Source organism: Xiphophorus couchianus, unplaced genomic scaffold (assembly GCF_001444195.1).
Source record: "Xiphophorus couchianus unplaced genomic scaffold, X_couchianus-1.0 Scaffold1000102, whole genome shotgun sequence".
Classification (NCBI taxonomy): domain Eukaryota; kingdom Metazoa; phylum Chordata; class Actinopteri; order Cyprinodontiformes; family Poeciliidae; genus Xiphophorus; species Xiphophorus couchianus.
The window spans coordinates 965,484-992,593 of NW_020963015.1; the positions used below are offsets into that span (position 1 = coordinate 965,484).

Genomic DNA, 27,110 nt, shown 5'->3' on the forward strand with positions numbered 1-27,110 from the left:
AAACACAAACAGTATCACTTTAAATGAACTGTAACTGCTGAGTTGGAATCGTTTATAGCAGATACGCTCATGTTTTAATCTTTATTTTCCTGACCTGCTCATAAAGACATAAAATCATATCTAATCAGAACCTCCTCCCATAATTCTGGCTGTTTATGGTGGGAATAAACTGTGGAGGAACCAACGTGCTGCCGAGTTTCTGTTTACGGGGAAAACTAGAAACGTTGAGCTGGATATGAATCAAACGTCTTAACGCCGGCCGGCCAACCGGCCGCCACGCCTTCAGGACGAGGATAAATGAGAACCTGAGGAGGTTGATCCACCGAGACGCCGACCAGCTGCAGGATGAGGTGAGACAACCAGCTGCTGCTTCTTTCTGATCATTTCTAATTATTCAGGCTGAATAACAATCAGTTTATAGAGGAACAACAGAGGGCTGAACATTTACCTCCCATCCTGACCAGAACCAGAACCAGAACCGTTTCCTTTAAAAACATCAATCTGCTCTCAGTTCTGATGAGGAGACGACCACTGTTAATATCTAAACTAATAAATATCTAAACTAATAAATATTGTAACTAATAAATATCTAAGCTAATAAATATCTAAACTAATAAATATCTAAACTAATAAATATCTAAACTAATAAATATCCAAACCCAAATGTTTATTCCAGCTTTTAGTCAGAAGACTTCAAAAGGATCGAGTCTGAATAAAACATAAATGTCCAGATTGTCTCTGATTGTGAACAGAGACGTAGCTTTGCTTCATGCAGTTATTGATGTCAGAATAACAGCAGATTACAGCAGAAATTCACCACTGGCTCTGAACACCATCAGAAACGCCTCGCATCAACTTTACAGGTAGAGCTGCTGTCATCCACGTCGTCATGGTAACCAGTCTGCTTCCTGCTGCAACCTGAGCCGGTGGGAGAATAAAGATCTAGAACCAGAGGAACCCCAGTGACCTCTGACCTCTGGATCAGAAGTTTCCTGTTGAAACAGAGAAACCCCAGTTCTGGAACCAGACTGGAACCAGTCCAGAACCAGAACCGGTCCAGACTGGAACCAGTAGAGTTCTGGACTGGAGAGTCCGACCCAGTTCTCCAGTCGGTTCAGTGACATGATCAGAACCAGAACCAGCTCTGTTTACATGGAAGTCATTGAACTCTTTGACTAGGCCGGTTTCAGTGCTGGGGTAACCATGGAAACCAGACTGAAAGCAGCTGTTGAACAGGTTTTCCAGTAACGCTGCTGATGAAAGGCAGGTTGGAGACGGGCCTGTAATCGGTCCAGATGGTTCTGTGTATCAGAGGTTTGATATCTGCTGGGTTTACAGAACCTGATGATTCAGATCAACGACAGGCTGGACTTCCTGAGGGAAGCTGTGGGTCCAGACAGCAGGAGGAGCCGAATGTTAATAATGTTTTAGTTGGTTGATTTTTGACTGTTCATGTTGGATGATAGCTTCGTCTCTCTTTGTAGATTTCGGTGAACTTGGAGTTGAGGTTTACTGGTGGAGCAGATCTCCACCGAGATTTCTTCCTGCCAGACTCTTTAACTGGATTCAATGTCAGGACGAGTTGCTGAGGTCACAGAGGTCACAGGACAGGGCAGAGTGCAGCTGATAAAACGTGAAGCTGTGATTTCATTAACAGAACATTTTGTGAAAACGTCTAGATAACTAGGTGGGTCATTGTGTCCATAAAGATAACAGAACTGATCAGACAGAGACATCAGCTACAGACTTTAACCAGCCTACAGAACGCTGAACTATTTACAACCTGACTGATGATCGAGTCCAGAGTTTGATCTCTACGTGTTAACAGGTTGAGTCAAACTGAAGTTTGGAAATACATCACAGCTTTCTATCTGGTAGGTTGTAAACCAGGTGTTTCCCACAATGACCTGTCATTATCAACACAAAGCATCTCATCGTGTCTCCGGCTGGAGGTTCAGGTTGCATGTGGCTGTTCTGCTGCTGTCGGCTAACTTCTGTTTTAATGTCCCATCAGTTCTGCTCAGAGTCTGGAGGACAAACTGGAGGCTCTGCAGAGCCACTTCACCTGGGAGCTCCAACCCTCCAGGTCCAAACTGACCTACCTGAGGATCCGACTGGAGGACATCGGTACTGAGGAGGGGAACTTCTGGCTGGGTCACGTCTACAACCTGCTGGGCTTCATCCAGTACCAGCTGGGCTCCTCTGAAGACACCCTGAACCTCTTCAACCGGGCCGCTGAGACCTCCCAGAGGCAGAAAAACGCTGATGAAGGTCCCTGGTTGATGGTGAACTTTGGGAATCTGGCCTGGCTGCACCATCACCTGGGAGAAGATGAGAAGAGTGAAGACTACCTGTCAAAGGTCGACGGTCTGATGAGGAAATACCCAGCTCCACCTGAGTTAGAGCTCCACCCAGAGGTCTTAGCTGAGAAGGCCTGGACCCTGATGAAGTTTGATAAAGAGAAGAAGCAGCAGGCTTTAGAGCTCTTCCAGAGAGCCATCCGGATGCAGCCGGACACCGTGGAGTGGCGGAGCAGCTACGCCATACTATCAACAGAGTTCCTCACAAAACGCCAGACCATCTTAGAGCCTGAAGTCTTTGAGAGACTGAGATCAGCTAAAGAACAAGATCCAGGTAACTTATATGTTGCTGCTCTTTATCTGGAGGCACGCGCTGCAAAACAAGAACAAATCCATGATGAAGCAAGAGAGTTAGCTGAGAGGATACTGGAGAGACCGATGAACGGCTACTGTGGATTTGGTCCATTGCTACGTCTTTACAGAAAGCACATCTCTAAAGATGAAGCTGTTGAAATAGCCATAGAGGCTCTGAGGAGACATCCAGACTCACGATATACCAAAAAGTCTTCTGCAAAATGCTACAGAAAGCAGATCTTTGGTAAACAAAGTAACCCAGATGGCAGCAGGATGGATGAAGCAATCTGTCTGTGGGATGAAATGATTGCTGCTCATCCTGAATCTGGCCTTAAAGACAAAATTACTCTAGCAGATTTACATGCAACGCAACAAAAGACAAAAGACAAAGCTGACGAGATTTACAAAAAGCTGCTGGAAGAAAGAGAAGATCTGGATCCAGCAGGATTACAGATGCTTTACTGTCGCTACGCAAAGCATTTATACTTCAGCGGACACGATAGTGGCAGGTCCATCGAGTACCACATGAAGGCAGCAGAGATCCAGGAAACATCCAAGTATCGACAGAAGAGCCTCAGGCAGCTGAAGACGACTGTGAAGAGAAACACAAACCCTGAGCTGTACAGGAGGATCAGGGAGGTTGAGACCAGCCTGAGGAATGTTGTTGCGCAACACCCCCCCCCCTCCTTTCTGTCTCTACTCTCTCACTCTCGTACTTCCTCTTCTGAGAGGGGAGATGTGCTACCAGCTCTCCTTCTAACGGGTTAATTGAGTTTCCTAAATCTGCTGAGATTTACCCTGTCCAGAACTGAAGTAAACTCTGTTTAAGCTGGTTTCGAGAAACGATTCGCCTGGTTATCTGACGGCCTACATCCAGGTGTCCCACCCTTCTTCCCCCTGTGAATTAGCCAGACTGAGCAGCCTACAGCCAACTAGTTTCACAGAACACACCTGTTAACGGTCGCTCGTTCTCTATTTTACAACTTGCATTTGTTATTGAACCAGGTAGGTTTTAGTCACTCAGTGAGTCCCAAGGATGATGTTTTACATATGGGCTACCAGCAACCTAAAAACATTTTCCACTTTTTCCTCTCCAGAATCAAACATCATTGCTATTTTACAACCATCAAAGAACTTTAAGGTGACTCATTAACTGAATGTCCACAACATCTTTTAGATTTTCTTTATGCTAAATATTTTATTAGTAAGGCATTTTTGCAAGGGTCAGTACAGCTTAATTCAGTAGCAGAAATAATCAAATAAGTAAAATCAATCATCTAGTCTATCTTTCCCTACTGCTGACACTGAGAACTAAAAAAGGGAACCTTTGAGAGAGACGGACGGAGTTTGGCGTTTCGAACCCCAGACCTGGCCGGATGAAGAAGAAGATGCTGCAGCAGGAGGAAGAAGTTGATCGACGAAGGCAGGGATCTCTGTAGGTCTGATGAGCTTCTTCTCCGCATGGATGGTGAGGTCACACAGGACTTGGTGCTGGCAGGAAAAAAGGCACCAGTTCTTCTTCTTTGTCTTTGTCTTCATCTTTGTCTTTGGGGTCTGAACCCAGCCGATGAGAGAAGTGCGATTTGAAGCCACAGGTTGTGGGCCAGACGGGTTGGTCTCCATGTGCAGGACAGTCGTCGGCTCTGTGGCTCCGGCTCTTCTTCAGCTGCAGAGTTCTTTGTCCATCTCGATCTTGGCTCGAAGCTGCCCGGAGGATCCAACGAAAGGTTCCTCTTTTGCACCCACCTTTTATAGGGTTTATCCACCCCCCTGGTGCACCTGCTGTCTGCTTAGACAGATGATCTCATATCCATCACTGTCTTACAGACATTTCCTGATGTCTGTGCTAATGTCTCAGGGTTGCTCAACCTCCTGTGTCCATTGCCTGCACGACATTTTCTCTGAAACCTTTCACCTTTCACCTACCATCTACCTCCAACATATCAGTGATGTTTAATTGCAGTTACACCTTTTTACACCATTTCAAGTTCAATGTCAAAATCACATTTATATTACATTTATTTTCTTTAGCTTCTCTGATTTATCATTCATTTATAATTTTATAACCATAACTTGTTAATTATACTTATTATAATCTTAATGTGAGTTATTACAGATGTTTTTCTGAAAAGAAACCAAGAATAATCCATGATTCTAATTATTTGATACCAAAGTTACAGTTACTTGTTTTTCTTGTAAGTGTTCCCACAAATGTAAGTATTATTACAAGTAAACCAATATTAATATAAGTATTTTACTTTGAATCTTATCAAATTACTCAAAATGTTTAGATTTCATTCAAACTTTCATGCTTTAAAATAAGGAATAGTCTCAGCTATTTTTATAAATCTGCAGGCTGGAAACTTACTTCCTCTTTTTCCAGGAAACCTGCTTTTCCTGTTTCATGAATCTCTCTGACTGACTATGATTTCTTATGATTAGATAGAAAAAAGTAGAATTAAAGCAAAGTTTGCATGAGACAAAAACAACACACACAACTAGATTTATTTTATTGACACCTAAGTCTACTGTTGGGCCTTGATATCACTTGAGTGATTCATTTTAAAGATAACTTTATTTATTATTACTGTTAAACTAAAATCTCCAGCATGGGGAAGTGGGATGAGCTCGGATTTTCTTGACACCCCCTCCACGAGGTCAGACCTTTCACATGCTGGGAGTCCATCACCCTCCTGCAGTTCGCCGTCCTCATCCCCTAGAAAGAGAAGAGGTTCGTCTGGGATGTGAAGATGCAGATTCTTCATCCTCAGTTTTCACAGAGGGCTCAGTGTAGTCATCAAAACTCCACTTCTCTTGACACCCTCTCCTTGGAGTTTTGATTTCCCCCATGAGGTGATGAATGTCGAAGAAAACTTGGATCGCTCTGATTCTTCTACAGGAACCTTCGCTGGATGAACTGTCGGTTCTTCAGGATGTGGAATGGTTCTTTAGGGAAGATGGGCTGAGACAGAAGGCCTCAAAAAAAAAAACTTTTCTGGCTGTTCAGCAGAGCAAAGCAAAAAGCATAAGCATCATGACGCTTTATCCGTAATCATGATCCTTTTCCAGTTTAATCCATCAGGTTGTGACAGGAGTTCTTCTTTAGCATAGTCCAATTTCTTCACGGCCCTCCCAGTCCAAAGCCTTGAAGTTGTTCTTTGAACGGCAACCTTCCTGTAATAGTGGCCAGTCTAATGTAGGATGGCATGGTGCTTGATTCTCTGGCCATCTTCTTGTAATGTTCTGGTTTGCTGTAGCTAAGAACTGGCTTGAGCACTGCTTCCTCATGGACCCCTTTCTTCATCAGTAGTACTGTGTTGAAGTTCAGTACTTGCTTTACAAAATCTTGGGCGTTGAATCTCAGCTTGATCACCGTAGCTGCAGGCCGATCTTGAGCTTTAATCCAAACTCTCTGCCCTGTTTTCAGTGACACTCTGAGCTGCAACTTCCCTTTTCCTTCTCTAAGCAAAAAGGAGAAGTGTCTTCGCCTCCCTGCTTTCTGTGACGTGAACGGAGTTCCTCTGCAGGGGAAGACCTGCTCTTCTAGCAGTTGTCACTGTGTCCATCAGCACCAAGAGGTACTTCTCACCTCTCTTTCCTGTTGTCCCCATTGGCTCTGCTACATCCATGCAGACTGAACCCCATGGGACTGTGCTCTTGATGAACAAACCTTCCATCCGCTGCCCTCGGCGACCTGCGTTGTATTGACCACACACTTCACAGTCCCTCAGCACGTGTTGGACTTGTTTCACTGGGATCCAAAGATCTTGCTCCTCCAGCTCCTTACGGGTAGGACGCACGCCTGCATGTCCAAGGGCCTCATGCACGCTCCGCACGACCTCGACCACGTACTCTTCTGGGACCTCCCGTCCTCTGGGAGTACTGTCCCACTTCTTGGTACCGACAAAGACGATCTTCCTTTGTTGGACATAACAGTCCACTTCATCATTCCCACGCCAATGAGCTCCCTCATGCGTGTGTGCTCTTTGATGCTCAACTTCTATCTCCAACTGCATTTTTAGCTCAGCAATCTTTTTCCACAAATCTTTGTGTGCCACGGGCTTGCCCTTTGCAGTCTCGAAACCATTTTCTTCCCAAATGGCCAAGTCCTCTCTAAGGGCCTGAGCACAGTAGTAACTGTCAGTTACTAACCTGGCACTCTTGATTTTCCTTTTCACCAGCTCCAGCAATCCTTCCAGTACTGCCGTTACTTCTCCGGCTTGAGCACTACCGGGAGCTTTTCCTTTCTGACGGCATCTCTCTTTGCCGTCTTGCTTCAGAATAAATCCCCGGTATGCCGACTGGTCGGACCCCTTTCTGGATCCATCGGTGTAGATTGTCCATTCCGGTTGTTCTGGCTTTTCAGATGTCTCTTGCGGTCGTTTCTTACTGGTGGGTTGTGCTGGCCCAATTTCAAGCTCCGGGTCCAGCAGGATGTCTTTAACCATGTCTGCGTCTGTGTGATGATGTCAGCTGCTGGTGTTTGTTCCTCTGTTGCCGGATGTCTTCTCGATGGCTGCAGTGGAGGACGCGGTGTGCTTCCTCATCCATCGTCAGCTGATGATACTTTTCTCTGTTTCTTGTGCATGCTTGCTGGCTGGTCTTTTCTTTTCTTGTCAGCATTACATCACAAACCACTCCAGCAAGACTGAGCCAACTTTCCTTTGTCAGGGGTTGATGTTTCAGTTCCTCATTCTTGGAACCAACTTCCCCACTTGCTTCAGGTCTGAGTCACAGTAGCTGTGTAGAAGCTGATGCAGTTCTGTTGAGTTCTCCTCACTTTCCAAACGATCTGGACGGCCGGCTTCCTCCGGTTTCTTCCCCAGATTTTCCTCCTCGAAGTGATCATCCATCACTCCGTCTCTCTGTCGGTTCGAGTTGTCTATCCCCCAAAGCCTCTCTTTAGCCTTCGAGCAGGGATGGGTCTAGACTATGTTGGCTACTAGCTTCACTGTCTGGATCCAGTCATTTATCCTCAGGAGAAGCTTTCCCTCACCTGTATGCCATACAGTTACTGCAAGGGTTGTGACTGACGGCCTTATCAGTCACCATTAACTCTATTCCCTAAGAGTTAACAAGCCAAGTGAGCTATTCAGATCCTCACATCTGTTTTTACTGACTTGGCACATAGGGCCATCCTACTCCATTGGACTGGGCCCCACGTTGGGCGCCACTTGTTGTTGCGCAACACCCCCCCCCTCCTTTCTCTACTCTCTCACTCTCGTACTTCCTCTTCTGAGAGGGGAGATGTGCTACCAGCTCTCCTTCTAACGGGTTAATTGAGTTTCCTAAATCTGCTGGGATTTAACCTGTCCAGAACTGAAGTAAACTCTGTTTAAGCTGGTTTCGAGAAACGATTCGCCTGATTTTTGACGGCCAACATCCAGGTGTCCCATCCTGCTTCCCCCTGTGAATTAGCCAGACTGAGCAGCCTACAGCCAACTAGTTTCACAGAGCTCACCTGTTAACGGTCGCTCGTTCTCTATTTTACAACTTGCATTTGTTATTGAACCAGGTAGGTTTTAGTAACTCGGGCGAGTCCCAAGGATGATGTTTTACATTTGGGCTACCAGCAACCTAAAAACATTTTCCACTTTTTTCTCTCCAGAATCAAACATCATAGCTATTTTACAACCATCAAAGAACTTTAAGGTGACTCATTAACTGAATGTCCACAACATCTTTAGATTTTCTTTATGCTAAATATTTTATTAGTAAGGCATTTTTGCAAGGGTCAGTACAGCTTAATTCAGTAGCAGAAATAATCAAATAAGTAAAATCAATCATCTAGTCTATCTTTCCCTACTGCTGACACTGAGAACTAAAAAAGGGAACCTTTGAGAGAGACGGACGGAGTTTGGCGTTTCGAACCCCAGACCTGGCCGGATGATGAAGAAGATGCTGCAGCAGGAGGAAGAAGTTGATCGACGAAGGCAGGGATCTCTGTAGGTCTGATGAGCTTCTTCTCCGCATGGATGGTGAGGTCACACAGGACTTGGTGCTGGCAGGAAAAAAGGCACCAGTTCTTCTTCTTTGTCTTTGTCTTCATCTTTGTCTTTGGGGTCTGAACCCAGCCGATGAGAGAAGTGCGATTCGAAGCCACAGGTTGTGGGCCAGACGGGTTGGTCTCCATGTGCAGGACAGTCGTCTGCTCTGTGGCTCCGGCTCTTCTTCAGCTGCAGAGTTCTTTGTCCATCTCGATCTTGGCTCGAAGCTGCCCGGAGGATCCAACGAAAGGTTCCTCTTTTGCACCCACCTTTTATAGGGTTTATCCACCCCCCTGGTGCACCTGCTGTCTGCTTAGACAGATGATCTCATATCCATCACTGTCTTACAGACATTTCCTGATGTCTGTGCTAATGTCTCAGGGTTGCTCAACCTCCTGTGTCCATTGCCTGCACGACATTTTCTCTGAAACGTTTCACCTTTCACCTACCATCTACCTCCAACATATCAGTGATGTTTAATTACAGTTACACCTTTTTACACCATTTCAAGTTCAATGTCAAAATCACATTTATATCACATTTATTTTCTTTAGCTTCTCTGATTTAGCATTCATTTATAATTTTATAACCATAACTTATTAATTATACTTATTATAATCTTAATGTGAGTTATTACAGATGTTTTTCTGAAAAGAAACCAAGAATAATCTATTATTCTAATTATTTGATACCAAAGTTACAGTTACTTGTTTTTCTTGTAAGTGTTCCCACAAATGTAAGTATTATTACAAGTAAACCAATATTAATATAAGTATTTTACTTTGAATCTTATCAAATTACTCAAAATGTTTAGATTTCATTCAAACTTTCATGCTTTAAAATAAGGAATAGTCTCAGCTATTTTTATAAATCTGCAGGCTGGAAACTTCCTCTTTTTCCAGGAAACCTGCTTTTCCTGTTTAATGACTCTTTCTGACTGACTATGATTTCTTATGATTAGATAGAAAAAAGTAGAATTAAAGCAAAGTTTGCATGAGACAAAAACAACACACACAACCAGATTTATTTTATTGACACTTAAGTCTACTGTTGGGCCTTGATATCACTTGAGTGATTCATTTTAAAGATAACTTTATTTATTATTACTGTTAAACTAAAATCTCCAGCATGGGGAAGTGGGATGAGCTCGGATTTCTTGACAGGAATCAGCCCAACTGAAGATCAGAAACCCTGAATTATCCACAGGTTGAGGAGTTTTTCCATCATTGGATGTTCAGCTTTGAGAATGAACAATGAATCAGGATGAATCTTACTATCTGTCTTACACTGAACATGCCGAGAAGTTTCACATCAACACACCAAATTAATGATGTAAACATTAAATCAGTTTGCTCCATAAGCTCTAATGTCCTTTTTCTGCTGTAAGAACAGTAATAAGGAAGTGTGGTTTTAACTGCTTTGAATTCGCAGAACTTTGGGTGAATTTATTATCTTCAAATAGGCAGCATGTGTGGATCAGAAATGTTTGTTTTACACCTCCTGTGTCTGCAACACATTCTGAATAAAACACAATATCTAAATCATTCCTCATAAAACTCTCCAGCAGAAAGTCAGACATTTTGTATCACAGCTCTTATTTTGACATTATGCAAGCATCATATTTGAACCAACTCCACTACGGGATTATGACAAACTAGGTTTAATTTGCTGTAAAGGGATTAAAAGTTATCAAAATACTGACTTTTTTTTTTCCAGAGGCTGTTAGGGTGACAAGATATCTTTTAAAGTAATCGTTGCTATTTTGCTTCACATTTCAAAATTAAATAAATTACTTAAAATGGTTAATGACAAAAATGTGTATGTTTAATTAAATATTCCAAGGGTATAAAATTCAAGTGTTTATTGTATCAAATGATGTTTTCCTTCATTCTGTAGTTTTGTTTAGTGGATGAACCAGACCTGCCTGTGATTGGCTGGTGGTGCGACTCATTTACTGCAGACAGAGTGAAGCGCAAACCCGAACACCTGAGCGAGCGCGAAGGACTGGGTCAATCTGACAGGAAAGAAGGAATTCAGATTTGGAGAGATGTGGAATAACAATCACTTAAGAGAGGAAAGATGTTAGTTTTAAGCTTTTGTGCAAGAAAGTTCTGGCACCCGACCTTTCCCCTGCTCGCCTGTAAAGGAACCGGGCCAGAGCCCAAGACTTGGGAAAGAATCTTTGTTTGGACAGATAAGGAATCAAACCCAACAGCAAAGATCTGATGCAGAGAGTCTCACAAAGAAGATCCTTTCTAAGGACTACAGAACTGACAGCAACGAGATCAACGGAGCAATCAGACTCTGGGAGGAAGTGATTCATAATGATCCTCAACCCAAACTTGAAGATAAAATCACTTTGGCGTCCATACATGCAAAGCTAGACACAAAGAAAGCTGAGCAGATTTACAAAGAGCTGCTGGAACAAAGACAAGATCTGGATCCAGCAGGAAAACAGATGCTTTACAACGTCTACGCCAAACATTTATTCTTTATGAAAAATAACAGCTGCGAGTCAATTGAGTACCACATGAGGGCAGCAGAGATCCAAGAAGAGTCAAAATACCGACATTCCAGCATCACAGAACTGAAGAAGACCTTAACAAGAGAAACTTCCAGAAGAAACGGAGACGCTGATCTGTGCAAACGCATCAAGGAGCTTCTGGCCAGACTGGGAATTTAACCTGCAACCCAGAACCACTGAATGTGATCAGAACACATTCTTAAACTATTTCACATTAGCATCAAATATAAGCGGAATAATTTAGATTAGCAAGTTGTTTTCATATCTATGAATGGGTCTTCTTCTGTAACTTGATTTTTTGCTAAATAAAAGTTGGAGTTTCACCTTCTTGTTCTTTCGTTATTTCCTTGAACTTTAAATTTAAAAAATAAATACACAGCTCCGCCTAGAGGCCACTGCTGAGATGTCCTGGACTGATGTTTGACGGTGCATCAGAAAAAAATATGACTATTTTTATTGAAGAGGTATTATTAATTATTATTAGTATTGGTATTTATTATGTATATAATAATACCTGCTGGTCAAATTGTCTCTGTTCTAAATGCTTGTGGACTCTCACCAAATGAAGCGGTTCTGGTCACACAAAAGGCTGGAAGTTGTTTTTCCTGCAGCTGCATGAGAACCAAACAGTTTCTGGGTTTGGATCCTGATCCTGGAGGAAACAGTTTCACTGCTCCGTCTTGTTCACAATATATGATATATGAATATATCACTAAATAAACCTGATTCAGTGATTTCTCCCAGCAGTGCTTGCTAATTGATTTTTGTCCACAACCATATATAAACAAAATATTTATATAGCACTAAATGTTTTATTTCTTAAAACAAACTATAATTTATCTCCTTACACAAATCATAATTCATAATTTGTAGTTTCTCATGTTATATGCTAAATTAGATGCTTTTTGTGCTAGAAAAAAATATTTGAAATTATTTTACTTTTAGCTCATGATGAGAAAAAACCCATTAACCATCAAAGCCAAACTAACAGCAGAGGGCAGCGTTCTTCCTGAGACAGCAGGAAACTGATGTACTGGTGTTTATCTGCAGCAGTCTGGTCATCACTGCATCACATGGTGACACACACACACACACACACACACACACACACACACACACACACACACACTACTGGGTAATTCAGAGACCATGGGAAGAGCCTGAATGACCAAAGCACAGATGATAACGACACACAGAAAAGACGTTTTCACTCAGTTTCATTGTCCTGATTCTCATGAACAGCAGATCCACATTTCAGACGCTCTGTTGGCGCCTTCTTACTTTAATATGAATATTTGATGAGGAGTCACATGAACAGCTGCTGGTTCAATCAATAATTAATAGTCAAAAACAAACGGAGCTCTGACCATGAAAAGACGTCAGTCAATAAGTTAGAAAGGACATTTACTAAAGCTTTCTGTGTTGATTAAAAAATGTTCTTTCATTCAGATTAAAATTTTATCCTTAAAAGAGACAAAACAATTTTATCTGGAATCAACAACATTTTGTCTTAGCTGTTTGAACAAAAGGTCAAAGTTCAGTGTCAGACATGGTTTTGGTGCTTCATGTTATCTTTAATCATCAACAGTTTGACTGAGATCATCACACAGAGAAATCCAACCAAACCAGCTGTTTGATCCAGGAAACATTTTAAATACGTTTAAAAATGACAAACTTTAGGTGCATTTTATGAATCTCAGGATAAATACAAGGACAAAATTCTAGGTTGATGAAACAGTTGAACTCAAACCAGCTTTTGAGTTGAACTTGAAACTTAAGTTACCTTCTTTAATTTCTTTTAATACACTGAGCATTACTTGTCTTTACTACTTTATTCTGTATTTTTAATTCAATCTAGCAGTTGGTTACACGAGTTAACTTCATAAACCTGAGTAACCAGGAATTAAACTGCAGTTAAATCAACCAAAACACAAAGAGTTCAGATTTTTATAGTACAGTAAACCTGTTGAATGCAACACAAATACACATGTGCTCAAAATAATGACAAAAAGATACGTGAGAAACTTCAGTAACTTGTTCTAAAACTAAACTATAACAAAGTAGCAAAACTTTGTAAAAAAAAAATCCTACAGATGAACAAACCTTCAGAATAAAACGCTACAGATTACGGCCATAAGAGGAATAATCTGTTATTCTGCATGCAGTCAGAGATTCATGACTGAAATGATTATTTTTAGAGTTCAGACTGAAGCTGAGAAATGATGTCTGCTGATATTATTTACATATTAAAATACTCCGATCATCACATCATAATTTCAATGGAAAACAAATTAATTCACTGAACAAAACTTTATGAAAATGTTTTAGTAGCGTATTAAGTGGAATGCCATCATTCTCATTTGGTAAAATAGGATTTTAAATCCAGAAATGAGACTCTGGACCATAAACTTACACAATTATAAAGAAAAAACTGTTTCAAAAAGCTTTTTTCCCCAAACAGTGAAGCTGCTTAAAGTTCATGTCTGCATGTTCCTGTTAACGACCCACAATCCTTCACTGCATCACATGACCAGGCCGTTCCTCTGCACAAACACAAATTAAACTTTGATCTTTAGTTTCAAATGACATTTTTTGACTTGATGCATTAAATTCATATTAATTTCATGTAGTTTGTCTTTTCATTTATTTGTGTTTTCTCTAAAGACTTTCATTCTACTGTGAAGGATCCCAGACAAACATTCATTTTGTTGCCCTGAAATAAAAATATGTTAATGTTCAACACAGGAGTTTTACTCTCGTAATAGGAAACTTTCTTCATTTTAACTGCAGGCATGTAAAAGTAATCAGATCTAATTAGAAGTGGCTGAAGCTTCATTCCAGCGGCTGAAATGTGAAAGGTTTCTCCTCTGAGTGAGCGGCCATGTGGCGAGTCAGATCAGCGCTGAGAGAGAAACACACACCACAGACTTCACACGCAAAGCCTTTCTCACCTACGTGAACCTTCATGTGAGTTACTACGTTATTCTTCTGAACAAAACGTTTCCCGCAGATGTGACACGAGAAAGGCCTCTCCCCGGTGTGAGTTCTCATGTGAACAGTGTACTGGTAGCTTTGAATGAAACCCTTCCCACAGATCTTACAGGAGAAACGTTTCTCACCTGTGTGAGTTCTGATATGATTATATAAATAAAACTGGTTGAAACTTTTACCACAAATTTGGCAAAAAGCTCGATTCCCAACTTTGTGCCTCTTTCCTTTAGCTCTACCTCTGTTACTCTGTTTCAACCCTTCAGCTCTGCTTGGTCCCGAGTCTCCATCCTCGCTCTGGTTCTGGTTTAGGTTCTCAGCTACATAACAGCTCTGAGACGAGCACTGGTCTCCGTCCTGCATGAGGGAATCAGTCTGCTGATTCAGAACAAGCTGCTCTTCAACCTGACTGATCCAGATTTCACCGTCTTCCTCCTTTAACTGCAGAAGTTCTGGTTCCTCCAGAATAAGCGTCATCTGTGGTGGGTCTGATTCCTCTCTTTCTGTGGTCATCTGCCATTGTTCTGGTTTCTCTTGGTCCAAACTGAAGTCAGTCTGTTTGTCAGAATCCTGCTGACCCGTTTGGACGTCCTTCTCCTGACCTGAGAGTTCTGGACAAACAAAATCCTCATTAATGTGATTGAAAGGATTCCTGCAGAAAGCTGAGAGCTAATATTCATGCAGCTGTAGATAACTGCTTTTAACTAATATTAGATGCATTTTCTAGCTAACATTGTGCTTCAGCATCACATGACCAAACGATCCCACATGGAAACCTGCTGTTAACGTGAATGAAAGCTAAAAAGAGCTTTTATTGTTAGCTTAGACTAAACTGGCTTTGTCCAAATAATTAGCAGACCTGACCACTTTAGTCTTCATACACTGGACCCTGTGGTGTATTAACATGTAACAGTACTGACCATTTTTAATAACCTGTCCTTAATTACTCCACATCCCACTTAATATCGATACTTTAACTTGGTAATTATTTCCAATTTAATTAGAATTAAATTCTGTCTCCTGTTATTTCAGGAATCTAGAATATTTTGCTAACCAAAAACTTCAGGACAGGTTGATGCGCGTTTTTAAATTACAAAACTCGTTTCCAATTTAATTCAAATTTTAACACTTAATATCTTCAATAACTTATTTGTTTGGGGGATTTTTGCCACTGCAGAAAACTCATCTGGAACCTGCTGTAAGGAGAAAAACATCCAGGAAGAGAAGGAGGGAGAACAGAGACACCATCATGTCTTTAAATGATAAATCCTGATTTATTTTCTACCAGTTCCAGGTTGCTGAGTGGATCCCAGGCTCTGAGATATTCCTCAGTAATATTACATATTTTAGGTTTTAATAGTTTTATTCTCTAAACTCGGAGCTTTAGAACCAGAATCAGTTTAATGATTTTATCAAGACGCTTTTGTTTCTGACAGAAGCTTCCATAAGGCAGGAATGTTTTCCTGACTGGTTTATTATCCGTTTTACTCATAAACTCCAGGAATAAAGACCCTGAGCTGCAAACTGTCCCAGCTCCGTTCCCCCAGCAGAACCCGACCAGTGTTCTAGATTAACTGGTGGCGGCATCTGGGAGACGCAGATGTTTCTGTGGGCGTGGCTTTTTAGGACCCCTTTACCGAACCAGGAAATAAATAATGTGATAAGCTTAAAGAACTATAAATCTTTGCAAAAATACAATCCGATTCCGTAAGACAACCATTAAGATCTTGCCCTCTGCTGTTAGTTTGGCTTTGATGGTTAATGGGTTTTTTCTCATCATGAGCTAAAAGTAAAATAATTTCAAATATTTTTTTCTAGCACAAAAAGCATCTAATTTAGCATATAACATGAGAAACTAGAAATTATGAATTATGATTTGTGTAAGGAGATAAATTATAGTTTGTTTTAAGAAATAAAACATTTAGTGCTATATAAATATTTTGTTTATATTGTCAAGAAAACTGGTATGAGGTTTGAGATCTATCCAGGTACACACAGAAAAAGGTGCATGAAGGCCTGAAGGAAATAAAGCAATCTTGTGTTTTGATTTATAATGATTGAGTGTTTTGATAATGATTAAGTTGAACATGGATGAATACAATAGGTAAAATGACTGTATGTAAGTAATCACTGAATGATTCTGAAGTGTACGAATCATGATCTGTAATAACATGATAACAATGAAATGATTAAGGTTTGATGATTTATAATAAGTGAAAGAGGTGATTAATGCTTATGATTAATGCTTAAAGGAAATCAGCACATAGTTTTTAATATTTGACTGTGTTTAAAAGTTAATCAGAGAAAAGCACATAGTTTTTAATGTTAAAAGGAAAAGGGGAAAAAGGAGAAGGGGAACTTGTGAGTTCCTGCTGTCGCAAGCAGTTCTGAACAGATGGCCAGACGCACAGGATGGGTGGGGCGGTATAGTTGGCTAAGATCAACACGCTGAGGAAAGGACGGTACTTTCCATCCCAGCCAGCAGACAGGAGGGGCCGACGGGGGTTTCCGTGAAATCAGCAGATGTTCAGGAAACCACGTAAACTAACACTCCCCATACACATATATGGCAGAGAACTGTATATAAGCAGACGGAAAAGGAGAAGTTCTTGTTCTTTGTCTGCGGCACCGAAGTAGAGCTAACAGAAGAAGCAGATCGAGGAAACAACAGCAGACCACACCCTGGAGCCACGGGGAAAGCTGAAGCTTCTTGCCGCCAAAGGGAGACAAGTTCCAATCGTCCAACCCGGGTTCCTGATTCGATCGTCGGTCTTACCTCAACCCAAACATTGCAACAGACTTGGAGAAAGGACAAAGGTCCCGGAGGGATAAAAGCGTTGGGTTTTCAAAAGCAATTGAACCCTCTCTACTTTGCTTCCATTCTAAAGAGGATTTTTTCACACAAAGGATAAAGACTCAGACCAAGGTTTTCGGACGTTCCTGTTGCCAAAGATCCACCACCAACTGGGTATGAGTCGAACTCGCTTCCTAAAAAGCTATCTCAGAATCTGCGACATAGGTTAGGGAAAGAGACAGGAGGGTATGATTATACATGTTGATTTTATTACACTGCTCTTGACTTATATACAATTGATTATTGATTTGTATGTCACATATCCCTGCTTAAGCTTGCTTAATAAATTCTTACTCTAAAATTCTAATGAGGTTGGTGGACATTGGAATTAATTGAGTCATTTAATCATTTTTCAGTTCTTTTAATAAAGGTAAAACTAAGGTACATGGTTCTAGTGAAAAAGGAGGCTTCATAATTTCCTTTGGCGAGAGTAAAATAATGACCCAGGGACTTACATCCAAGTCACTAAATTTAATCTAGCCGGTTCCAAGAGCAAGTTATATTTTAGAAAGCGAGCTACCGTTAACAGGAGTGGTTATTGGAATTACGCAGCTGTGAGGGCTACTCAGCTGACTGTTTCTTAACTGAAAAGGGTCGTAACTTCTGGATTGGAGGTAGTTAGAGCTAGACGATTCGCTTTCGACACCAGTTTAAATAGATTATCTCTTATAGATCTCTTTTAGGGTAATACCCAGGTCTTAGAGATTTTCCGGACCTGTTAGACAGAGAACTGGTCAGTAGTCAGCCCCGGGGGGTTGTGATGAAGTGGGAGGGGCTAGCTATTGCAGGATAACGGACATGGCGCCCAACGTGGGGCGGAGCCAAGTAGGCGGGCCCTAATAAACCAAGTCAGTAAAAACAGAAGTGTGATTCTGAATAGCTCACTTGGATGGTTAACTCTGAGGGAATAGAGTTAACAGTGACTGATAAGGCCGTCAGTCACAACCCTTGCAGTAACTGTATAGCATGCAGGTGAGGGAAAGCTTCTACTGAGGATAAGTAATAGTATCCAGACAGTGAAGCCAGTAGCCAACACAGCCTGGACCCATCCCTACTCAAGAGCGCAAAGAGAGGCTTTGGGGGATAGGCAACTCGAAGACAAAGACAACTATGGATGACGAAGAAAGAGGGGAACTGGATCCCCTGCAAGAGCCAGCAAAGGGACAAGGGGCAAGCAACATCAGCCAAGACGGGGAAGATCATCAAACCCGTCTTTCCCAAACTACTATATCACAAGTTCCTGTAATGTTGATATTACTCGGTGATGGATTGGATTCCTGGACTGGACCACTGAAAAGGACTTTTTTCGAATCTCATTATAGTACCCACGAGAACAAAGTTCGGGATATAATGAACTACATGATACAGACCCAGATATACTACTGCTCCCGACTTAACGATGGCCACCGACTGGGGGTCGCCAAATGCCCAGTGAAAGTTGCTAAGAAGTTGGAGATTAAAGAGTGGCTAGAATGGTTCGCCGAGCTCCTTGAGGGATGGACCGCTGGTGAGCTGCGGATTGTCTACAGCCCCTCTGGAAAGTATGACGGAGTAGTGAAGACAGCCACAAAGGCAGCGGGCATCGACGGGATCCTGACAGAACAGCTAGCTAGAGGGGTAAGCCAGTACAAAGAGTGTAAAGAAGCCCTGCAGAGACTGTCAACCTACAAAGGCATCAAAAGAAAGGAGCAAGCCCCGGAGAAGGCGGAATCGGAGGTGGCTGAGGCCCCCTCTCGACTGCCCAGCAGAACCACAACACCGACTAACCAGCCGAAGCAAGATCAGCAGGACCTGATAGACCTGACGGATGGCGATGACGACATCCCAGCCCGACCGGGAGCATCGCGGAACGACGAGATCCCCTCTGAGCAGTCAGAAGAGGAAAATCACGAGGGATCGCTCATCGACGGTTTCGCTGAGGAACAGTTGGAGCAAGCGGCCAGGGACTGGTCCCCTCGACGGGGTCAGGAGTTCGGGTTTCATCCCCGAGTCCACAGCACGGAAAGGAGGCAGCTACTGCCACCTACGGAGACTCCAGCGGGCAGCAGCTCCGACGAGGACGGGGAGGAATCGGATGAGGAGCTATGGGACCCCGGCCGCCCTAAAAAGAAGACCCAGAAGTCGGATGTTTGGAGGAGCACCCGAGAGTTGGCCAAAATACCATCAGAGACCATCAGCTTAAGGCTGCAATCCGGGCTCATGATTTACCAGTTTATTGGAGGAATATGGGACCTTGAAGGTGACGGGCTGATTGTGTTCACCAATGATAAATACAAGATCCACAATCGAAAGTTTCGACGCAGCCTTAAAAACCAAGCTGGGAAATATTACCAAAAAGATTCAAAGGTGTTAGAGGCTTCCTGCAGTGAAAAAACTAGAGGAGACGTAGTGATGATGAAGGGCTACAGTCTCCCTTATGGTGCCATAATCCTGGTCCCAATTGATGTTTACAAGAAAGGAGAGAGTCTGGAGGAGTATCGGAAGAAGATGTGGCATGGACTCGAAAGGGGCCTGGTGACCGCCAGCAACGAAAGCATGAGAAGGGTGATGGTGAGCGTGCAGGAACTAAGATCGGCAGATTTGCCAGGGGACACCGCCAGGGCGGTCACAGAGAACGGAGTGGTGAACATAGCCAAGACCAACAGTCATTTCTTTGTGTTCAAAGAGGTGGTGGTGGTGGTTGACCCCCGTATGCATCGACTCCGTACGGAGCAAGGTGTACGAATGGCAACTGAAATGGAGGAGCAATGCCGCATCAGCCACCCAGCAAAGGAGATCAAGAAATATCCCTTAAAAATACCCCAGAGTGGAGTTTCAAACACCACCCAGACCGACAAGGCCAAGGTTATGGAGCCACTCAGGATAAAGTTAAGGGAAGCACCAGTCGGGCCAGAGTCCCAGGCCGCAAGATATGTCAAAGAATTTTCATTCGAGGGAAGCAGCAGTGAACTGAGGCAACCCAACACGGACAGAGTCAAGAATGAGCAGCCGACGGTCCAGAGAGAAGTAGGACCGATGAAACCAGCCAAGATTCAACCGCTGAACTCCCCCAGGAGGGAACCTCTTCGACAACAACAGTATGAGGACATCAGCGACTCGGAGGAAGGAGAAGAGCAACAGGAGATCGAACATTCAGAGGAAGAAGAAGAGAGTGATCACGGCAGCATCTTCTCCGACCCAAAGCAACCACCGACAGGGCATAAGACACTCCGAACAGGACAGCACCGAGGAAAGAAGAAAGAAATAGAAACCTTTGACATCGAGGGTTCCTCTGAGAGACTGGCGAGAGACGTGACCTGGGGCCCAGTACAGGCTAAAGACGGACGGCATACGTATGTACCAGAGGTCGGTCAGACAGAGTACCAGATTCCAGCAGGATGGGCCAGCAGGCTGGGAGACAAGGTGCTGCTCGAGGTAGAAGCGACAGTTGGGGAGTGGGCTAACATCCTGATGACACCATCCTGCTCTACCCTGACAGCACACTATTCCCTGACCACCAACTTCAGGAACGCATACATGGGAATTATGTATGATGTGATGCTGCGACGACTGAAGAAAGCGGCCTACAAGTACTCCAGGGAGACTCGACAGAAGCTGGACGAGGTGTCGGCTGATGAAGAGGAGCCGCAGGCGACGTCTTCAGAGCCAGGACCACAGATCCCGCGGGGACCACAAGGAGTGTCAGCCCAGCCACCGGCCACTACTACCAGACAAGATGCATACGCAGAACTAAAGAATCTAAGGCTGGTGATTCGGAGTAAAAACGCAGACGAAAATAATGAGGAGTATTTGAAAGATGTCTGGCCAACTGTGCTATCTACCACCAACCACGAAGGGGCCAAAAAGTTGTGGCTGACCAGCGTGACTGCGGACCCGATGGTTGGAACAGAGTCAGCACAGAGCAACTATGAGAGATTAGTGTTGGAGGACATGGACGACGAAGAGTCCCAGGTGAAGAGGGCTAGAGGACGGCTGGACAAAGGAAGCCGGTTGGAACCGCTTTGGCACACACTAAAGCAAACCGTTTCTCCCGCGAGGTATGTGAAGGTACTGCGTGAGGTGACAAAGGGACGAAGAGGAGAGATTGTGTTTGTGAAACTACCAGTGAGAAGCACAACCGTGGCCCAGATGGATGTGGCAGTGCAGGGATTCGACCTGGAGCAGCAGTACTACGAGGACAAAAGGAAGAAGGAGGCTAGCCAACCAGCCAAGCCACCTGGAAGGGTCAACATCAGACAGCCATCCAACTTCCAGAACAGGCCGTTCCCGCAGGGCACACAGCCATCCAACTTCCAGGGCCGGCCGTTTCAACAGGGAGCACCACCATCCAATTTCCAAAACCGGCCGTTCCAGCAGAAACCACCAGGACCAAAAGGAAGACCGACCAACCCGCCGGCTTCACAAAATCAGCCAGGGAAAGGTCAGTTCCTGACGGATGAGGAATATAGGAAATTGAGCCCAGAACAAAGGACGGCCCTCCGTGAGTCCCGTAAAGCCGGGGCCGGAGGGTCACCAAAGTAATGGCGTCCAGGTCGCGGGTCATTTTAGAAAATGCCTACTGGGAAGGGGACGAAATCTACGCCAAAGTGGAGGGAGTACCCTACCTAGTGGACACCGGAGCAGAGGTGTCTATGACCCGCAAAGACCTAGAAACAGCAGGACACCTGAAGGTTCAGTTTGCTAATGGAAAAATAGAAGAAATGCCATACGGGACATGGAAAGGAGTAGTATGGGTGAAAGGTCCTTACAATCTACTCACAGTAAAAGACTTAGATGAACTCAGTAAAAAGAAAGGCACACATCGCCGACTAGAGCGAAGGCTGACGAGCTTGAAAGCAAGGTTGGTGAAAGTCGGCCCGACCCAAACCGGATCCGGGCAGCAGGACTGGTACAAACCGATTGACATACCAACGGTGACAGAACAGAAGCTTGCAGAGAGTGACTTCTCCCCGGCTGGGAAAGAGAAGCTGCGTGAGATCATCGTTACAGCGCAAGTGGCACGGTTCAAGAACGATTGTGGGGATTTGGGTCCAAAGTTTGTTCATCACATCGAAGGTGGGGTTCATCCACCTGTTCAGCAGTACCCGCTGAATCCGGGAGCAGTCGAGGAGATGGACAAGATAGTGAAGGAGCTGAGCGCCATGGAAATCATCAGAGAGGAGCTCAACCCGATCACCAACAGCCCCATCCAGGCGGTGAAGAAACCTGAATCGGCTGGAGGGGGTTGGAGACCAGTTATCAACTTCAAGGCCCTGAATCGGAGAACAATAGCAAACCGAGCCAGTCTAATCAATCCCCAAGGAGCGCTGAAAACTCTTCGAGTCAAGAAGTTCAAGTCATGCATCGACCTAGCCAATGGATTTTTCTCTCTACGCCTCGCCAGACAATCGCAAGGTAAAACTGCATTCACCCACAAAGGCAAGAGCTATGTGTGGCAAAGGTTACCCCAGGGATACAAGAACTCCCCAAACGTGTTCCAGTCAGCAGTGATGGAAGTACTGGGGGACGTAGGTGCAACTGTGTACATTGATGATGTCTTTATTGCTGATGACACAGAAGAAGAACACCTACAAAGACTACAAAAAGTGGTAGAAAACCTCACCAAGGCAGGCTTGAAGCTAAACCTCAAGAAATGTCAATTTGGACAGTTCCAAGTGAATTATCTGGGCTTCCAGGTCACGTCGGACTTGGGACTCTCAGATGGGTACAGAGAAAAACTGACGAACATTCAACCACCTCAGTCAGAGAATGACTTACAGAAAATATTAGGACTATGCAACTACGTCCGGGACCACGTACCCAATTATCAGAAGTATGCCAAACCTTTATACAAATGCCTGAGAAAGAGTGAGGAGGACGAGAAGGATGGAAAAAGACCCTGGGTTTGGACAGCAGCGAATCAACAGAACTTGGAAGAATTGAGAAAAGCCATTCAAGCAGCTGTGAGACTAGAGCCAAGAAGTTTGTCAGAAAGACTGGTGGCAGAAATCAGCTGTGAGAATGACGATGCCATAATCAAAGTGAGTAATGAAAATGGAGGCTTGGTTACCCTGTGGAGTTACACCCTGACTTCGGTTGAGAGGAAATATCCGCAGGAGGAGAAAGAGCTAGCGGTGTTAGCTCGTTACTGGGGTGTGCTGAAGGATCTAGCACAAGGACAACCAGTTAAAGTCATCACACAGAGCCAAGTTCATAAGTATCTAAGAAAAGGTACCGTGGAAAGTACTAAAGCAACTAACACACGGTGGGGAAGATGGGAAGACATCCTGCTGGACCCGGAGCTTGAGATTGGGCCAGCACAACCCACCAGTAAGAAGAAACCGCCAGAGACATCTGAGAAGCCAAAACAACCGGAATGGACAATCTACACCGATGGATCCAGAAAGGGGTCCGACCAGTCGGCATACTGGGGATTTATTCTGAAGCAAGACGGCAAGGAAAAATGCCGTCAGAAAGGAAAAGCTCCCGGTAGTGCTCAAGCCGGAGAAGTAACGGCCGTACTGGAAGGATTGCTGGAGCTGGTGAAAAGGAAAATCAAGAATGCCAGGTTAGTAACCGACAGTTACTACTGCGCTCAAGCCCTTAGAGAAGACTTGGCCATTTGGGAAGAAAATGGTTTCGAGACAGCGAAGGGCAAGCCAGTGGCACACAGAGACTTGTGGAAAAAGATTGCTGAGCTAAAACTACAATTGGAAATAGATGTTGAGCATCAAAAAGCACACACGCATGAGGGAGCTCATTGGCGTGGGAATGATGAAGTGGACTGTTATGTCCAGCAAAGAAAGATCGTCTTTGTCGGTACCGAGAAGTGGGACAGCACTCCCAGAGGACGGGAGGTCCCAGAAGAGTACGTGGTTGAGGTCGTGCGGAGCGTGCATGAGGCCCTTGGACATGCAGGCGTACGACCTACCCGTAAGGAGCTGGAGGAGCAGGATCTTTGGATCCCAGTGAAACAAGTCCAACGCGTGCTAAGGGACTGTGAGGTATGTGGACAATACAACGCAGGTCGCCGAGGGCAGCGGATGGAGGGGTTATCCATCAAAAGCACGGTCCCCTGGGGTTCAGTCTGCATGGATGTTGCAGGCCCCATGGGGATAACAGGAAGAAGAGGTGAGAAGTACCTCTTAGTGCTGGTGGATTCTATGTCGGGGTTTGTAACTACAAAAGCAGCCAGGAAAGCAAACGGCAATAGTGTTGTCGGCATGCTGGAACAAGTATGCAGTGCCCTGGGGATCCCGAAAGAGCTGCGCACGGATAATGGGACTCATTTCCGTAATTCACAGGTTGACCAATGGTGTCAGAAGTTTGGAGTAATGCGAGTTTACTCTCCACCCTATACCCCACAAGCTAACGGAGTGGTGGAACGAGCCATAGGGTTAGTGAAAAGCTGGATAGCTAAAAATGCTAACACCAACAGTTGGAGCACACAGGCGGTGGAAATAGGGCAGGCCCTGAACGACAGAAGCAGAGCCGAGAGGCCTGCCCCTGCAATGGAGCTCAACCAACGGCCGTTCACCACGAAGGAAGTGGGGCGGAGCTCCAGCGACAAAAAGGAGAAGCTGACGCCCAGAGTGCCATTCCGAGAGGGACAGCGCGTGTGGGTCAAAGCAAGAGAGCAACCTGTAAATGCAGCAGTAAAACCCAAGTTTGAGACCACTGACATCGTCAAGCAAGTACTGGATAGGAACACAGTATTGCTGAAAAGAAAAGGGATTCAAGGAGTTGAGCAGCTCAAGCCAGTTCCTGACTAAAGTGAAACAGAAGCCGGTGAAATGGCCAGTGAATCATGTACCATTCCACCCTATATCGGACTGGCCACCGTGAAAGGGGAGGTTATAATTAGAAGAACACCTTCAGGGATTTGGGCAGAACGAGCCCTGAAGAAATTGGATTGGGCTAAAAAGGGAGTCCTGTCAGAGGAGCGAGAGATGCTGATATGGGCAAGAGCTAAAAGTCGCTGTCCGGTTTGTTTAGTAAACAACCCACTCCCCATCACCTGGGAGGGACCGGGCCGTGAGAAACCCAGGCAACAAGGAGCCACCGCAGAGATACTACAACATCTCCGCGTCTCTCCGGTTACGGTTTTGAACAACACCATCTGTGGGAACTGCCGGGTAGGTTACCTGCCCCGACTTCAGTTGGAGACCCAATGGAGCTGGCAGAATGAAGAACCAAAAAGCTGTTATTGCGTCTGGGATGGGGACGATCTCCATCACTGTTCTACTTGCGAAGACCAGCTGGGGAGAGGAGAACTGACTTTGACAGGTCAGGCTGAGGGATGGCAGGTGACGAGGTTTTACAGCTCGCTGCGATATTACAGAACATATGGACAAGTACAACCAAATCACGGGAGCCCCATACCGATAATATTACCAGGACCTTCAGCTCCCCCAAACACCCCAGAAGAAGCGGATCCATGGGTGTGGAGGAGGGAAGAAGGGCCCCATGATGTCCTGTGGGATTCTGTTCATGCTGCCTGGCCGTATGAAGCTGCCGGAACATCCCTGTCATTTCCACCATTGAACACCAGCCACTCCCCTGTGATCTTCCGGGTACATCGGCCTCACGCGTACCAACCATCAGCTGAGGGGCTAAGTGCACTCCCAGATGACACCAGAGACCAAGCCGTTAATGGGGGTTGGACAGGCCCCTGGGAGCTGACCACATGGGCGCATCTGATTTTGGAAGTCATCAATGACTGCACAATTCCTGTGGTGGATTTACCGGACGTGCCAAGGGAAGATGGGGTACGCTGCTCAGATATGTATTACTACACCACTGAGGTGGACGGGTGGGGCAGCAATGCGGTAAGACCTAAGGAAAAGTCTTGCCTGTACTGGATAACAGCGGAGTCCCAGTTTCGGGATGGAGTTTTGCAACACCCGGGAGGCGTGGCCCATAGAGCGGGTACGCCCTCCGATCCTAGCACCTCCTGCCAGATTCAGCTGTCAGTGCGCATGATCACCGTCCCCTTTAAAGGAATCTACTCCGTCGGAGCAGCCATCAAAGTGGTGCCAGACGAGCAGAATTACGCCACCGTGTCCTACACCGAACCGGAGCCTCCTAAGAAGAAACCCAAGACCCACGCCTGGCAGAAGCTCGCTTCAGCATTTCCATGGAGGAAGAAGAACCAAGACTAACGGATAAACCGGAAGGGGGAAAACGAGTCGCCAAGTCCCAACGTCAGTCGAAACTCACAAGACGGAAAGGTACAAGGGTTTTTGTAACTAAAATGTTCAAAGTAGGAGTTGGAGTCTCGTCGGGACTATCAGATAAAGGTCCGTTTCTAAGACTCCCTACTACCTCTATACTACTTGATATGCCGAGAGAAGATTTCACTCCTTCCAATCCGCTCACCGAAGCATATTTTCTCAAGTATCTCATATATCTTCGACCCACTAATTTCCAGTATACAAAACAGGTGGGGGAAAGTGAAGAGTACACGCCACCCCCTCCAACGAAGCCACATTTATTCATCCCTACCGCACCGCCTGCTTGGCAAGGACGAGGGTCCAATAACACGGTCCATTATGCATCAATTTCACCTATGTGCCCAAGATCTCTGCCATGGACTTTTAATACAGTGTATCACAGGGTACAGGGGATCGAACTACGGATAAGGTGGGGTCCCCATTACCTTGAACCACTGCAAGGACTGTATTGTGAAATTTCACTTAATGACATGATTATTTGGACCACATCACCAAGTATGGCAAAAACCATAGTAAAGAGGGAAATGAATCCAGGATGTTATATATTTAATAACACCAGGCTTCCATTGAAATTGGAAATAGATAGGGTCTACCCCAATCCACCACACCAGAGGATTTTTACCCCGTCAACCTGGGGGTATCGCACCAGACTAACTTTGCATGGGCAACCTTTGTACACCTACATCTCCGTTCCCGCCCCAATAGGGTACCATCATGAATCTTGGTATGACCAAGCGCTGAAAAACGGCACCGCCCAAGGCCCGTTTCCTCGGCCGGACTATTGGAGGGTGTTCCACTGGAAGTGGGTGTGGAGGGGGTTGGAGCCTGACTTACCCTACCCCTCTCCTATATTTACAGCCTTGCAACAGAGAAGAGCCACCAGACGGGTTG

At 44.8% G+C, this 27,110-nt stretch overlaps 2 protein-coding genes across 2 annotated transcripts in view; one reads left to right on the forward strand and one right to left on the reverse strand.

The window, feature by feature from the left end:
* Nucleotides 1-155: 155 nt before the first annotated feature.
* On the forward strand, nucleotides 156-11,488 carry LOC114141342 (interferon-induced protein with tetratricopeptide repeats 1-like). Its single transcript, XM_028011799.1, has 4 exons — nucleotides 156-350; nucleotides 2,015-3,314; nucleotides 10,538-10,649; nucleotides 10,747-11,488. Exons 1-4 carry the CDS (start codon nucleotides 346-348, stop codon nucleotides 11,322-11,324), a joined length of 1,995 nt encoding a protein of 664 aa, XP_027867600.1. The 5' UTR covers nucleotides 156-345; the 3' UTR covers nucleotides 11,325-11,488.
* An 877-nt stretch (nucleotides 11,489-12,365) lies between these two features.
* Nucleotides 12,366-27,110, reverse strand: part of LOC114141412 (zinc finger protein 774-like) — a 28,888-nt gene continuing 14,143 nt past the window's right edge. The window contains exon 3 of the mRNA XM_028011957.1: nucleotides 12,366-14,764. Within this exon, the coding sequence (XP_027867758.1) occupies nucleotides 13,998-14,764 (767 nt within the window). The 3' untranslated portion in view covers nucleotides 12,366-13,997. The remainder of the gene's footprint in view (nucleotides 14,765-27,110) is intronic.